Source organism: Ixodes scapularis, unplaced genomic scaffold (assembly GCF_016920785.2).
Source record: "Ixodes scapularis isolate PalLabHiFi unplaced genomic scaffold, ASM1692078v2 PGA_scaffold12__126_contigs__length_90152505, whole genome shotgun sequence".
Taxonomy (NCBI): Eukaryota; Metazoa; Arthropoda; class Arachnida; order Ixodida; family Ixodidae; genus Ixodes; species Ixodes scapularis.
The window spans coordinates 23,429,234-23,442,942 of NW_024609838.1; the positions used below are offsets into that span (position 1 = coordinate 23,429,234).

Here is a 13,709-nt window from a genome sequence, read left to right on the forward strand (position 1 = left end):
CTGTGACAGGCCGTCGGCAACAGCAGACAAGCTTTCGTGACAACTACAAGTCTACCACACCGACGGTAGTTGTGACATTTTTTGCCTCGGGTGACCAAAGCAGACAGCTTTAGATTATACTACTCCCCCTTTCTCGCGCGAGTTTAAGCATGGTGGCACCAGTATGCGAATAACCCTCGGACACTTCCGCTTCCGAACTGAACGACGCGTTTTGTGGTATTTGAGAGATAGAGTACACGCGCTATCTTTGGGAAACGGTCGCTCGCAGTGCTGTCGGACGTAACTCGTTCTAAAGATGAAAGTATGGTGCGTAAAAACTTGGGAAATATATGCGGACTGGAAGTGTGCCAGTGCTAGCCGATAGATAGCGCCACCGAGTATGTGGCCATACGAAAAACCCGAATACAGTTCATATATTACATGCATGCAGTCCGTCTCCCGGAACGCTGGCCAAACCGCTCCTGTGAAAAGTATATGTCGCACAGAAAAAAGAATTGATGTCGTAGGCCATCTCTCTCTGCCAAAGGGCCTATTCAGGAAAATTAAGTAATAATGTTCCATAAAGTTAGGCTCTTAATTACGTTTAGTAATCGACTTTCTAATTGGTAAATTTTGAGTTATGGTTTCAATTAGAAACTTTTTGGGCATCATTAAAAACTACTAAATCAGCACGCTTTACAAATTGCACAGCATTTTACAGCATTTTGAATAAACGCCTCATTGGGATGCGTTTCGAAGTTTTGGTATCTTATCAGGACGCGTCTCTGATGTAGCGGTCCTGCGCTCCGTGGACAAAGCGTGTAACGACCGCCTTGCCTCACTCATAGAACGTAAGGCAGCAAGAAATCGGCAAAATGAAACACTGTGTTGTTCAAACAACATTGCAAGAATAAGCACCGACTCTTTGTTTCACCTCCAATGCACCTGGGTAATGCCTAACATTGCATATGAGTTGAGTGCTTGACATATATATTTTATGAACAAAATTCAGCTCAGATGTGAAATAAATTTTCGCAACTTACTTGGACGCAGAAGGGGTCGTTCTTGGTGGGATTCTCATTCACGCAAAACGCAGAAATGCCCTTCAATTTCGAAAGACCACTCAATATCTGTAAAGTAATGGAACATTTTCTCTAATCAGGCTATACGGGATGTTTATCTGTCAGATAACATAGTAAAACAAATATCTGTAATGAGGCTATAGTATGAGATGTTTATCTCTTGACTAAAAAACAATGAAACATTTTCTGTAATCTGGCAATACGAGACGTCTATCTGTGGGAGTCGTTGGACACAGACCAACTTACCTCTAGGTCGGTCATGTCGAGACACATGAGGTTTCCGTCGCTGAGACAAAGGAGTCGATTGAGTGCCGACATGGCTCTGAGTGTCCGGACAGGCCTTTTCTAAAGCAGACAATGACAACGAACAGAAATTTACAAGATGTTTGACATGCCACACCACGCAGTCTCCGTATTTGAAGAATACGACATGCAAAGTCAATACTATATTTAAACACAAAGATTCATGCAAGGTTAGATGACGAAAGAAAATGGTTCAACGCCTTGAAACGCGTCGAAGTTGTTCTTGTGTCGGTGCTGCCAAGGAGATGGAACCATAGGGGACGCTTTGTCCAGCTTGTTTTCCACAGAGCTCGGTGTTTCCCCAATGCAAAACCCCATAGACTGGATTATTACATCGTCCATCTCATTGGAATGTGCGGATTGCATTGAACACAAAGCTGCGACAGCGTTCGGCTGGGTTTTGGGGTTCAATAGTGTTTCACTGATTGACACGTGCCCCAGCCAAATGCACACACAGCGTTCAGCTATGTCAGCCAAGCGTTGTGTCACAAACAGAAATAAATAAATAATGCGGTGGCTGTCCTCATAGGTGAAATTTTCTAGCTTTGCCGCTAGGGGTGCGACGGTTGAATCTTATCGCAAACTCTCCGGAGACACTTTTCTGTAGTATGCGAGCATATTAGAAAGGAAGCCAGAGCAAACTTACAAATTCTAAACATGTGCGATGCAAGCAAACATGCAAGTAACGCACATCTTGAAACTGTGCAACCCATGTTCCCCTGCACTGCCGTGGAAAGTCAGGCCAACAGATCAAGTACAAGCTCACCGTGCCGAGAAATTTCTGCGTCTCTTTTCGGGTGTCGAAAGGCTGCAGCAGGCCATCGCTGCTGCTTTGGTCTTCGATTCGATACTGAATCAGAAACCTGGAAACGGTGTGAAGGCGTTCGAAAGCACAACAAATAAGCACAGTGAAAGCCTGCATTTTCTCCGAATGATACGAGCAGGAGATTGGACATTACCCGTCAGCTGTGCCAGCATAGAGGGTCTTTCCACTGCATTCTAGGCAGCTGATCTGGATATATAAGAAAGTTTAGATAATTACCAAGTTGCAATGACTTCGGATTTTTTATTGCAGAGCAAAAGACTGCACTTGCAGCAAAATGATTTGTTGGCCTAGTTGGTTGAACTTGGTAGGGTTCTTCATCTTCCTCATCTTCCGAATTAAAACGTCAGTTGATAGTAGACGCTTGTGCTGTGTTGTCTCCCTAGTGTCCTTGTCTTTTGCACTTTTTAATTTTCGGACAGCACTTGATTAACAATGACTGTTTACATTGATTGGAACTATAATTAGCTTAGAATCAGTTTTAGACTTAAGGTCTATTCACACGATGCATCTTGTTGGCGAATGCTGTGTCGCGAAACTAGGTTTCGGGAAACAGATTCCCCGTCTGAACGCCACCGAAAAAGTGGCGCGCCTCCGAAAAAAGTGGCGCGTCTTCCTCGCTTCTGGAGCAATTTCTCGCTGCAACCTCACCGAGGCCTGTCCATCACCCGAAGGAGAAACACGGGTGCTGCCAATGGCCGCTCGACTTTGCTATGACGTCTGACCTTCGAGGAGGAGCGAGCTTTTGGAGGAGTCTGATTTTCGGCCGATTCCGTATCCGAGCCAAAGCCGAAAGAAAATAAACAAACATGGCGAGCGACAAGCGGAGAAGCGGTGCGTACGGGCGTACGGGAGACGTCCTACTCGGCGTCAGGTGTGTGAACGGCGCCTAGAGTGCGGGTTGGTGGCGCGGTACAGATTCATCAATAGTCGCGACGAGTGCAAGCACCGGATATAAACCTGGTGACTGGGAATAACTTTCTTTATTAGCGGTGCAAAAATGTCCGAAATGCTTCGAGATCATCTGCCTGTTCTTTGACGTTCGCGGTCTTTCCCGGGTTTGGCAGGACTAGGAAACCCAGTGAGCCGAATCTGACGAAGTTCATTGAGTGGTATTAATAAAACAGGCTGTCTCTTCACACTGTGCGTACTTCATATCATTTTGATGAGAAACGCTTGGTATTCCCGGTGCAGATGACAAGGTTTGGCGAAATTCTCGTGAGTCAATACGTCACAGGTTTCGCGCGTCATGCTCCACGTGTGAACTGGCTGATTTCGCGAAATCTTGGTTTCGCTAAACTGTGGCGCGTTGAAAAGATGCATCGTGTGAATAAGCCTTTAGACAGCAAAACCTAGCTATTGGAAGCAATCGTGCAGATCCATCCAATCGTAGAACTTTTTAGCTAACCGGCTGAACGTAATCACAGACTCTACCATGCTCCGGAAATTGAACCTTGTTCACATCTAGTGTAATATAATAGTGACTGATTCAAGAAATGTTCAGAATATGGCTCGGCCGAAATGATAACCACTGGGCAACCTAATTGAACGATGGGATAATAAATCCACCAATCACGGGAGAGACACTGGAGTCACCTTGTTAACAATACAGTTAGGCGACTCACAACAGTCTATTACACGTTAAAGATAGCAGGTCAAGCTCTTTCCTTCGACAAAGCCTTCCACCCTTTCTACTTTAGCAAAACAAACGCTGAAGCAACTTCATTATTAAAAAAAAAAAAAAAAAAAAAAAGCCGGTGCATTTTGATTTAGTTGAACGCACACCGGCTGCTGATCGTATCTCGGCGGTCGTCTGGATGCATTCTACTCTTATCGTTTTAGTTGGAACAGAATGAAACATTCAATTCGTTAAAGAGTGCAACCGAAGATCGGCCGCATCTTTCCAATAAGCAAGCAGGGAGGTGTGTTCGCGAAGCCGTACCTCCGTCGTTGCTAGTCCGCTGCTGACTCTCTCGCTGGCGGGGATCAGGTCGAACGCTTTTAGGCTCATTGCAGGGCGCGATCATTGGTACGCCATGGTCAAGTAAAGCGACGACGGGAACGAATGCAGCGTTATTTGTCTTTCGGTAGCCGCGTTCACAGCGCGATCTCGTAGCTCAACGTTCCGCCCATCGGATGGGTTAAAGTTCTCTGTGGGCGATGTTCCGCGACCAGGTACGGTGAAGTCGACTTCGGAAGACAGCTTGCGGTTTGTTGCCTGCGTGCGATTGCGGGTGTGGAGGACGAGATACGACGGCAGCGAGCTATCAATCACGCGAACATTTTCTTTGACGGTGCTGCGCGCTTTCGACAGCAAGAAATCCTCCAAAATTCTGAATCCTATACACAAATAGAGAAATAAATTAAACAAAATGATTGTATTGGTTGGTAGGTAGTGTCATCTCTCTTCCGTGTAACCACAAACGTTAAAAGCTTACGCTTTTAAAAACAACTTAAAAAAAAACAAGTTCGAAGCACAATTTTTAATTAATTTATTATAAAAATATTTAACAGAAAGTGGAGTTTTTACACACACTTGACACACTTGTGTCAAAAGTGCCCTTAGAGCACTTTACGGCTTTGCTAACTTTACTGTCAAAAGTAGTCGAAGCCAAAGCCGCATAAATTGCGCGCGTTCACCATTTATCAACTGTGAACACTTGATACGCTCCAAGTTTATCACTTTCTTTTTATTTTCTCCGATATTTTTCGACGAGGAATTAGCCATGAAAAGAACGAACCCGTTTGCCGACGAGCTTCCCGTCCAATGTAAGTTTCACGTAGCGCAGAAAGACGTCGACCGATCTTCGACGAAGCGGATGGCCGCAGTGCACGGTAAGTTGCTACTGTATACACAAGTCTGTTATTATCTTTAAAGTTTAAAGTATTCGACGCTTTAAATACCCTGAAAGAATTTATGAATTAAATTTACAGCCAAAACTCTGAAGATGCTGTTCTCTGCGTCGAACCAAGCACAGAACTCCGCTGTTGCCGGCAGAGATCTTGAACGTGACAGCTGCCTACAGAACCCCACAGGTAACACAAGGTTACCATTTTTTTAGGGGCGAAGCTCTTTAGGGGGTAGCCATGTCCGTCCGATGTCCGGCGTCGGGTACTTGTGCTCACGAGCACGTGAGCACGTGCTCCCGTGCTTGTGTAAGAAAAAAAAAAAACAAAAAAAAAAACAATCGCATTTCTATGTGGTGAACGATGTTGATTGGGGCGAAGCTCTGGTGGTGCTTGTCTGCGTAGACGGTGAGCCGCAGTATGCCGAGCCTTTCGTTCGTTTTCATCCATGTCAGAAAGAGAATGTGTGGTATGGAACGTGGTTGTATATGCATTTGAGCATTCGACCGCAGCGTGACATGGATGAAAACGAACGAAAGGCTTGGCATGCTGCGGCTCAGCATCTACGCAGACAAGCACCACCAGAGCTTCGCCCCAATCAACATCATTCACCACGTGGAGATGCGTTTTTTTTTTTTTCCACTTTGAGGCGACAACATTATACTACATGACAGGTTGTGAAGGTTGCAATAGGTACTGTCGTAATGTCTTAAATTTGTTGTCTTTTTTTGTGTTTCCAGCAACGTTGATTAACGGGCAGTTCCCGAAGTGCTGTTCGTGTTTCAAGCCCTGTCCAGTGATGACGGCCGCAACGTGCAACTTTTGTGACCGCTCGTCGTGCGACGCATGCAGCCGGACTTGCGTGGCGTGCGAGAGAAACTTCTGCCCCCTCTGTTCCATGCTGAGGTAGTGGTTTAAACTTTGATTGCAGTTTAGGGGACCTCAGTATGACCACATGCACTTTGATGCCCCCTCTAATCGAACGCTGAACATACTTCCTTAACTTGAAATAATAAAAGCATAAAGGTCTAAGATAAATAAAATAAATGTAAGGGTGCAAACAAGCCTGTGTACATAAAACATGATTCAGAAACCCCGACGCTGCAGGTAACGACATACACACTCAAAAGTCTCAAACACAGCTGAAATTTTATTTTCCAAAACCTGAATAAGTAGGAAAAAAAACCAAATGAAAAAGGGGAAGGAAAAACCCCAAGAACACCTCTTTCCACAAGTGTACATTTCGACAGCGGAACAACGACGGTCCCGCGACATCTTCCTCCTCTCTTACCTTTAAACCTTGCCACCCCGACCCCAAACGAACAAAACAACTTTTCTTCCCGTGAACTTGTAGACACTTCCAAGGCAGGCGCGTAGTCGGAAGGGGGGGGGGGGGGGGGGGGGGAGTGCAAAATGTTTCATTTTGCTGGGGTCTCCTCTCCCCCTCCCCCTCATACAGCATTTTGTCATGGGTGGGTTGCAAATTGCATAAACCAATTTTTCAGTGCTGTGCGTTAATACTTTTCACAAAGTATTTGGATTTCAAAAAAACAATGCTGGAGATGTAGGCGAAACGCTACAATCCCTACAACACTACTAGTAAGGCGATATCTCGAATAGACGGCTGCATTTTTGTAAAAAGAAGTCGAGATTGAACCAGGCTGAAGAGGCGCGTGACCGTCAAGATATTTAGTTTCCTCCTCTCTTCGCTTCACTCCCTCAAGGCCGCGAGGCGGAGAAGACACGAGGCCGTTTCCTCTCCTTCTCGGAGAAACATGACGTCAACATTCCTGCCAAATGCGCCTTTTTTAAAAAATACGGTCATCCGTTCGAGATATCGCTGTATGAGTAATGTTTTGGTGTTTGCAGCATCCCGTTGTATGCTTTTGCCGCACGTTTTGGGGAATCCAGATTTCGATTCAGCATCCCTTTAAAGGGACACTGACAGGGTATTTATGCTCGCCAAAGTCTTTATTTATACATTACATATAAGATCCCAACTACCCAGAAAACTATTTGCGGCTCAAAATTTGTTTTCTTTCTGCCCGAAAACCGCCAATCGAGAACTGGACAGTTTGAGGCGCACTCACTCTCCTCTTCGTAGTCACGTACGCCGTTTTCTATGGTTTAAACACAGCCACAACATGTAATCGAAGTCGTGGGTCATCGAAGGCAGGCACTCAATATTAAGTATAGAAAAAAAAATGACAACCATTTTTCGTGGCTTCTAAAAAGCTGCAAATATGTTAATTTAAAAAAAAGAAAAAGAAGTTGCACTGTTACTTGATTTTTGCCAACACTCTCCTCCTCTATATTTCTTCTTCCTCCCCAGTCCAGTTTAAGTTTCAAGCAGTTGCGTTTTTTTACTTTATTAAAAATACATGTGATGCTGTAGCAAAATATTGACTGAATTGCCTAGCAAAAAATTAAAAAAAAAAAAATTTTGGGGGGGGGTGCTAGAGTAACATTGGCTTTTAAAAGCCAATGTTACTCTAGCAGCAGGGTATTCTGTCCCTAGCTGAAAAGGACAGTCCCTAGAAGTAGGGACATGCACCTTTCTGCAAAGGTTACGTGTTGAGGAATGCAGTGTACAGAGAGAGCAATGTGATGTCATACTGGAATGCTGCCCACCCCGGTTGCGTTTTCAGAGTCCGTGGCCGGCATTTGCTGTCGCAGGTTAGCACGGATTCAACGAGAAAAATACTCACACCTCCATTCGCTTCCAGGTACAACCAGTACGGAGAGCATGCCACCTGTCTCTCCTGCAACAGGAGCTGAGCGAAGGCCTCGGTCGACCACGTGTACATATGTAATATAGGCAACTTTTGTGCGAATGCCCAGATGAACAATAAATGTCCCAAAGCAAGCGCGACCACAACACACTCTTCGTTTGTTTTTTGTTGCTTTATTTACTCCACAGCATGAAAACTAAAATTTTACAATTGTTACAACAGAATCCTTTTCGTCAAAGGAGAGGGGAACGATCTCGTCCTGAAAACATTTGGTTTCTCTTCGTCGAGGGAGAAGGGAATATTTTTTTATATATATATATATACTTATATATCCTCTCCGGGAGATCGTGTTGCAACTACTTCCTAGCACACCCAAGCATACCTTACACGACGAAAAAAACGGGGGCCCGCATGTTTGTGAACTCTGCTTTCACACAGTATACAGACTAGAGGGAGAGACACGGGAGAATAAAGACACACACCTTGCGCGTGTTGGGGGGGGCTCACAGAGTACGGGAACACGCGTGGCCACAGATGTCTTTACCCACAGGTCGTCCCCGTCTACATTTTTTGCTAGTTTCGCCTCGGCGCAGTCTGCCGAGACGCGCGGATCTTCGTCTTGGATGTGACCCTCCGACTACTACACGTGACGTGGGATTACTTTTGCTTGCTTGCACACAACCGAAAACCAGTCTTGGAATGCAGGGTACGACGACCTCGTGGCCCTTAAGACCGCAACATTTCGAAGTAGAAGGTTCCAGTGCGGTATGGCGCTCTGCATTACGAAAAATAGATCTCGTTTTTAAACCGCGAGACGGAAACCTGCAGTGAACGCTCCCCCCCCCCCCCCCCCCCCCCCCACCCCTTCCTGTTGTAGAATGCATTGAAACGACAAGAATGCGGACAAGTAAAGATTCGTCCTCGAATGTCGAAAAACGTAAAAAACGACTAGGGCGCTTCGAACGTGTCTCGCGCCGACAAAGCGACTGGAACAGCGTCTTCGCTTCGAAAAGACTGCGGAACATTCCGTGACTAGCAAATGCGAAAAGCGCAGGAAACGTAAATGGGAAACAAAGAAACGAAAACAAGTGTATAAATACTCTGGATCCAGGAAGAAGCCGGCCCAGCAAATGCGAGGAGGCATTGCTCGAGGCTTTCTAAATGCGACGCATCGGAACATTACCCTCCGCCGTTCGAGGTTTGATCGAGAATGCAGCACGCCCAACAATGACGCTACACAAGTTCTTTCCCCTCTTGGAGCAGCAACCTTGCAAAACGGAACAAAGAACACGGTGCTACCGAAACAAACAAACCGGCTCGCAAAGCACGGCCAGCACGTGCCAAGCAGCTCGACGCGCAATGCAAAGCTTTTTCCTTTCCCTCCCAGGATACAGCTACGGTCACTGGCAGGGTTAGAATGGCGGAGCGTCTCTTTCGGATGCCTGGCCTTCCGGCATGCACTCATTGCCTTCCACTCTGCTTCAGCTGCACATGCATGCTGGAGACTCAAGACGCCAAAGCGTTCTCGAAGCTCGCACTGGCATCAGGAAAAGCCAAGGGACTTCTCTGTCGTTCTAATCCTGTCAGTAACTAAAGTGAACTGATTTTGGGGAAGGCAACAAATTCTTACATGTGTGCTCCTAGAGTCTTACGACGCTGTCAAGTTTAGTTTTTTTTTTTTCTTTCTCTACAGCACACCGGGGGTACTTGCATGCACACAAACATGCACCACTGCAACACACATCGGAGTCTTGCCCAAGGCCTAGAACCCGCACAATCCGTGGTCTTGGGCAATCATCGGAATCGCGCTTCTAAGCGGAGGAGGAGCAGTCGTGGACAGGCTGGGAATTGATCGGGAAAGGCCATAGAAACCACACGGAAATCGACGCACCCTCGCGGTTTACGTCGGCATTTGCGGCGTTTCGTCTGGGGGCATTTTTTTTTCTTTATTGCACATTTCTTCCCCTGCCTTCTCTGTCTCCGTTTCACGAAGTCCGGACACTAGCTACTTTTTTTTTTCTCCTTTTGTTTTTCCACGTAGTATGTACACATTTATACACAGGCAAACCGGAATTTACAGACACACCCAGTAGGTTTCGGTGTGTGTGCATGTGTAGGTGTTCGTGTTTCTGTGTGCACACGCTCGGATTGGCCGATCGATCGGCCGGAGACGCGTAGGAGGAAAGAAAACCAAAAATATGCGGGGAGTCCGTTAAGCTTCCCGGCCTCGCCCTCTCAAACCTTTGTGGCGGTTGCCTTGTTAAGAACCGGTAACGAGCTTGATAAGAAAGCGAAGGTGGTGGGGCGGGAGAACAGAAGACGCAAGCGGCGGCGGCGGTAGCGGCGGCTTTGTGCGACAAACGTGGCTGACAGATGAGCGAAACGCTCGAATCTGGAAGAAACGAAAAACGCAAACGTGAGGTTTTCAAAGTTTGCCGTTCTCGCCGGAATGTTGCCCCAACCGTAAAGCGATGGAATGGCGTTTCCTCCTGCGGCGCCGAAATAGCGGATGGCCCCTGCACGTTTCTTTCCGTCTAAGACATTCTGGCAGTGTGAGCTGTCCATCTCTGATTGTACCCCATCTCTGACTAGCAACGTCACGGTGCGGCCAATCGTGACAAACTGGCCGCGAAGGTGTGCTCAAAAAGAGCACCTTTCCGCCGCCAATTTGGTTTGCACTCGCGGAACGTTTTCTGACGAGCTTCCGCGAGACGTTTCGCTCGCGCTCTTGCTCGCTGAGGAAAGGGGAGAAAAACGGAAGGATCGAACGGGTTTTGACGAGGACGGCGGACTTTACGGTTTGCCCTCACGTTCGCTAGGCGAAACGGCTGACCGGTGAAACACTAAGGTCACAAGGCAGAGAGAGAGATCTCCAGACTTTGTCGGCGACGTACGGTTAAAACCTGCCGCTGACCCGCTCGGCGTCGGGAACGACGAGGCGTGCTTCGGAACCGCTCGATACCTCGACGAAACAAAAAGTTTAGGTTTTACTTTAACACCGTCCGTAATAAACGCGCGGGGAAAGAAGAACTTGCTACGGCCAACGAAGTTTACGGAGAAACAGTGAAAGCCCGGATCCGTCTTTTCACGCGGCGTCGGCCGTCCACTCTCGGACGAGCGCGACGTACAGACCTCGCTGTTCCACATTACAGCCCAAAATGCCAGACCGTCGACCGAGTCGCGCCGAGCAAAGTGCGGTGCGACCTTGTGGGAGGCGCCGGACGAGCCTGACCCTCGTGCGACGGCTGGCGGCGAGACGTCTCGGCGGCACGCTCCCGCGTTCCCTCGTCCTTGACGTCGCGACAGAGCCGGAACCCGGGCCATCGTTCTCGGCAGACGGCGATTCGCGGCGTTGCGGGCGGACGAAATCCCGTAGTCTGGCCCGCCTGCCCGCCTTGACTTCCCGTCTGCCGAGGACGGTCGATCTTTTGCGGCGCGCCGTCCCCGCTGTGACGTCTCGATGGGTCGACGCAGGGGGGAGCCACCAAGAGAGATCCGGGAACCGACTGGGAGGAACGACGCGTCCGGTGCGGGGGGTTGGGGGGGGGGGTCGCCTAGCACTGGCAGCTGGCGTTGGGCGGGGCGCCAGGGTTGTCCGTGAGGTGGGTCCCCTTGGAGCCTCCCAGCAGGGCCGGGTCCGAGTCGAGGCTCTCGCTCATTTTGTCGCAAATGATGTCCACGAGGCGCTCGAAGACGGCCTTGACGTTGACGTTCTCCTTGGCCGATGTCTCGAAGAACTCGAGGCCGAGCTGGTCGGCGAGCTGCTTGCCCCGCTCCGTGCTCACCACCCGCTCGTCCTCCATGTCGCACTTGTTGCCCACCAGGATCACCTGGGCGTTGTCCCACGAGTATGTCTTGATCTGCGTCACCCTGGGAAGAGAAAGAGTTTGTGTCGCACGCGTGGTCCAACCTGCTCCGTCAATCCACTAGAAGACCGGAAGAGCTGCTGACAGCTAAAGCTCCTCGATGCGTTTGTGCTCATCTTACAAGTAGTGACAAATGCACCAGTGCATGAATGCGGCCCTTAGAAGCGAATGGCAGCGCGGCAGTTGCTCTTGGCACGTGCGTCGTGCTTTTGCACTACGATGGTTGTCGATACTTGTAAGAAACGCTTAGCGTAAATTTTATCCAGGGTCTTTGTCGACGGCTGGTAAACACAATGGCGCTACGTCACTATTCGTGCTTATCCACATCTTTTGGATAGTGGTTGCTGTCATTTCAGGTTGTCCCGCCTTCTTTTCCCTTTCTCTTTACCACAAGACCTGTCCTCGATTAGCATCGCAAACACTCGTGCCAGGCATACGTTGCATTGACAACGAAACCTGCGTGTGGCCTATTTCACGTGCTGCGTCCCACTTGGACAAGCTCTTTCGATTTACCGCTGCTTCCTCCCAGCTCGGCCACTCACCAGTCTTGAACACTGTTAAAGGACTCCTCGTTGGTGACGTCGTACATGAGGATGAACCCCATGGCTCCCCTGTAGTAGGCTGTCGTGATGGTGCGGTACCGCTCCTGGCCCGCTGTGTCCTGTGACGGGAGCATGACAGTGACGCATTGGTGTCAACAACTCGCAGTCTGCTTTCTCGCGGCAAGGTGAGAGTGACAGGAAGGAGTTTCAGTTGCTCCGCCTCCAGCACGAGCTTGCTACCTTCCGAAATGCTTTGGCGCCCTGTGAGTCTCGAGCACGCACGAGCAGCCGAAGCATGGCGGAAGGCAACATGCGCATGCTGGAGACTGGACGTCTGGGAGAGGCGTCTAGCCGGCGACTATAAAAAGAGAAAGCTTGTACTAATGGATGTAGTACTAGGGCCGAGGAATGCACTTTCTAAAGTATCGTATGATGTGGCGTCCGCTGGAGGCGGAACTACAGCTGCCCGATCGGCAACTTTTATTTAAGAGGCGTGCCCCCGTGACGATTGTCCTTTATGCCAGCCTAGCGTACTAGGAACGGATGACCGGCCGTAAGGGAGTAGAAAGTGTCCATTTTCTCTCTGTTCCAAAGCCCAATCTCTTTCTGGACGTAAAGTTGAAAACACATTGGCCTTCAGTGTCCGCCTCGCTGGCTTCACCGTCATGCTACTCCTATATTCCGTTTCACCTTACGATGGGCTGTGGCGCAAGCTACGAACCACTCCAGCCAATGCAGCACTGTGTCGTACGGCCATGGACCCTGCACATTGCTGCGCCCTTTCCAAAGGTCATGTGACACGCTCGTGGAATTTGGTTAGCTGTGATGGTTCGTGGCATCCTTCGTGTTGTGCCGCAAGGTAAAACGCAGTAATATGGTCTCTTGGAGGAGACTTTCACCGAAGCGCTTGAAGTAGCAAGCGCGACACTGAGGGTGCGCTCACCCATATCTGTAGCTTGACCCTCTTGTCGTGTCTGAAGACGGTCTTGACCTTGAAGTCTATGCCCACGGTGCTGACGAAGGCGGAGGTGAAGGAGTCGTCCGCGTAGCGGAAGAGGAAGGACGTCTTGCCCACGCTGCTGTTGCCGATAATGAGGATCTTGAACATGTAGTCGAAGTTCTGATCCACGGCATCCTTCTGCCACTTCTGGTCCTGACCGCCGGCCATCTAGAGAGCACGGTTGAATCATTCCTTTTTCTCCGCAAAAAGAAAAGCAAACACAAAGCTACCATCATATAATCATCAATGCTGACAAACATGTGCTTAAAGCTTGTTCTGGCTGCGTGTTGAGGGGGTTGAATTCTGCTCGTTTTTCTTTATTTTTTTTTCCTGCGACTTTTATTGTGTGTGGTGAAAAACAAACGCCTGTTTCATGGGTCATTAACGTCGAGGATTCGTTCGAAGCGGCATATGCGCAAACTACAAAAATTTTCGCATTGCCCCTTTAAGCTATCAGCGACGTGCACACCAACATTCCTATTTTGGCGAAATAAAAGTCGCTGGACTGTATTCTACCTTATCCTTTGTTTGTTCA

The 13,709-nt window shown here is 48.6% G+C and overlaps 3 protein-coding genes across 5 annotated transcripts in view; 1 reads left to right on the top strand and 2 right to left on the bottom strand.

Moving 5' to 3' along the window:
- The window catches only part of LOC8051136 (transforming growth factor-beta receptor-associated protein 1 homolog), a 39,942-nt gene extending 35,420 nt beyond the window's left edge, over positions 1–4,522 (bottom strand). The window contains exons 1-5 of the mRNA XM_029969827.4: positions 4,130–4,522; positions 2,324–2,376; positions 2,131–2,227; positions 1,308–1,406; positions 1,023–1,109 (exon numbers count right to left, since the gene is read on the bottom strand). Of these exons, the coding sequence (XP_029825687.2) occupies positions 1,023–1,109; positions 1,308–1,406; positions 2,131–2,227; positions 2,324–2,376; positions 4,130–4,198 (405 nt within the window). The 5' untranslated portion in view covers positions 4,199–4,522. The remainder of the gene's footprint in view (positions 1–1,022; positions 1,110–1,307; positions 1,407–2,130; positions 2,228–2,323; positions 2,377–4,129) is intronic.
- Positions 4,523–4,809: 287 nt separating this feature from the next.
- On the top strand, positions 4,810–7,916 carry LOC115311192 (apoptosis regulatory protein Siva). Its single transcript, XM_029969831.3, has 4 exons — positions 4,810–5,022; positions 5,122–5,223; positions 5,775–5,940; positions 7,761–7,916. Exons 1-4 carry the CDS (start codon positions 4,914–4,916, stop codon positions 7,810–7,812), a joined length of 429 nt encoding a protein of 142 aa, XP_029825691.3. The 5' UTR covers positions 4,810–4,913; the 3' UTR covers positions 7,813–7,916.
- Positions 7,917–7,919: 3 nt separating this feature from the next.
- LOC8051125 (ras-related protein Rab-3) overlaps positions 7,920–13,709 on the bottom strand; it is a 31,863-nt gene continuing 26,073 nt past the window's right edge. For all 3 annotated transcript variants that reach the window (XM_002433573.5, XM_029992093.4, XM_029992094.4), the window contains 3 exons: positions 13,118–13,342; positions 12,175–12,293; positions 7,920–11,636 (listed from right to left, as the gene is read on the bottom strand). In XM_002433573.5, the coding sequence (XP_002433618.1) occupies positions 11,321–11,636; positions 12,175–12,293; positions 13,118–13,342 (660 nt within the window). In that variant the 3' untranslated portion in view covers positions 7,920–11,320. The remainder of the gene's footprint in view (positions 11,637–12,174; positions 12,294–13,117; positions 13,343–13,709) is intronic.

Excerpts from the sequence above, each read along its gene's own strand:
- LOC115311192 (XM_029969831.3), top strand. The coding sequence starts at position 4,914 with ATGAAAAGAACGAACCCGTTTGCCGACGAGCTTCCCGTCCAATGTAAG. Across the intron at positions 5,023-5,121 it reads GCGGATGGCCGCAGTGCACG|CCAAAACTCTGAAGATGCTG; the intron begins GTAAGTTGCTAC and ends TTAAATTTACAG. Across the intron at positions 5,941-7,760 it reads CCCCTCTGTTCCATGCTGAG|GTACAACCAGTACGGAGAGC; the intron begins GTAGTGGTTTAA and ends ATTCGCTTCCAG.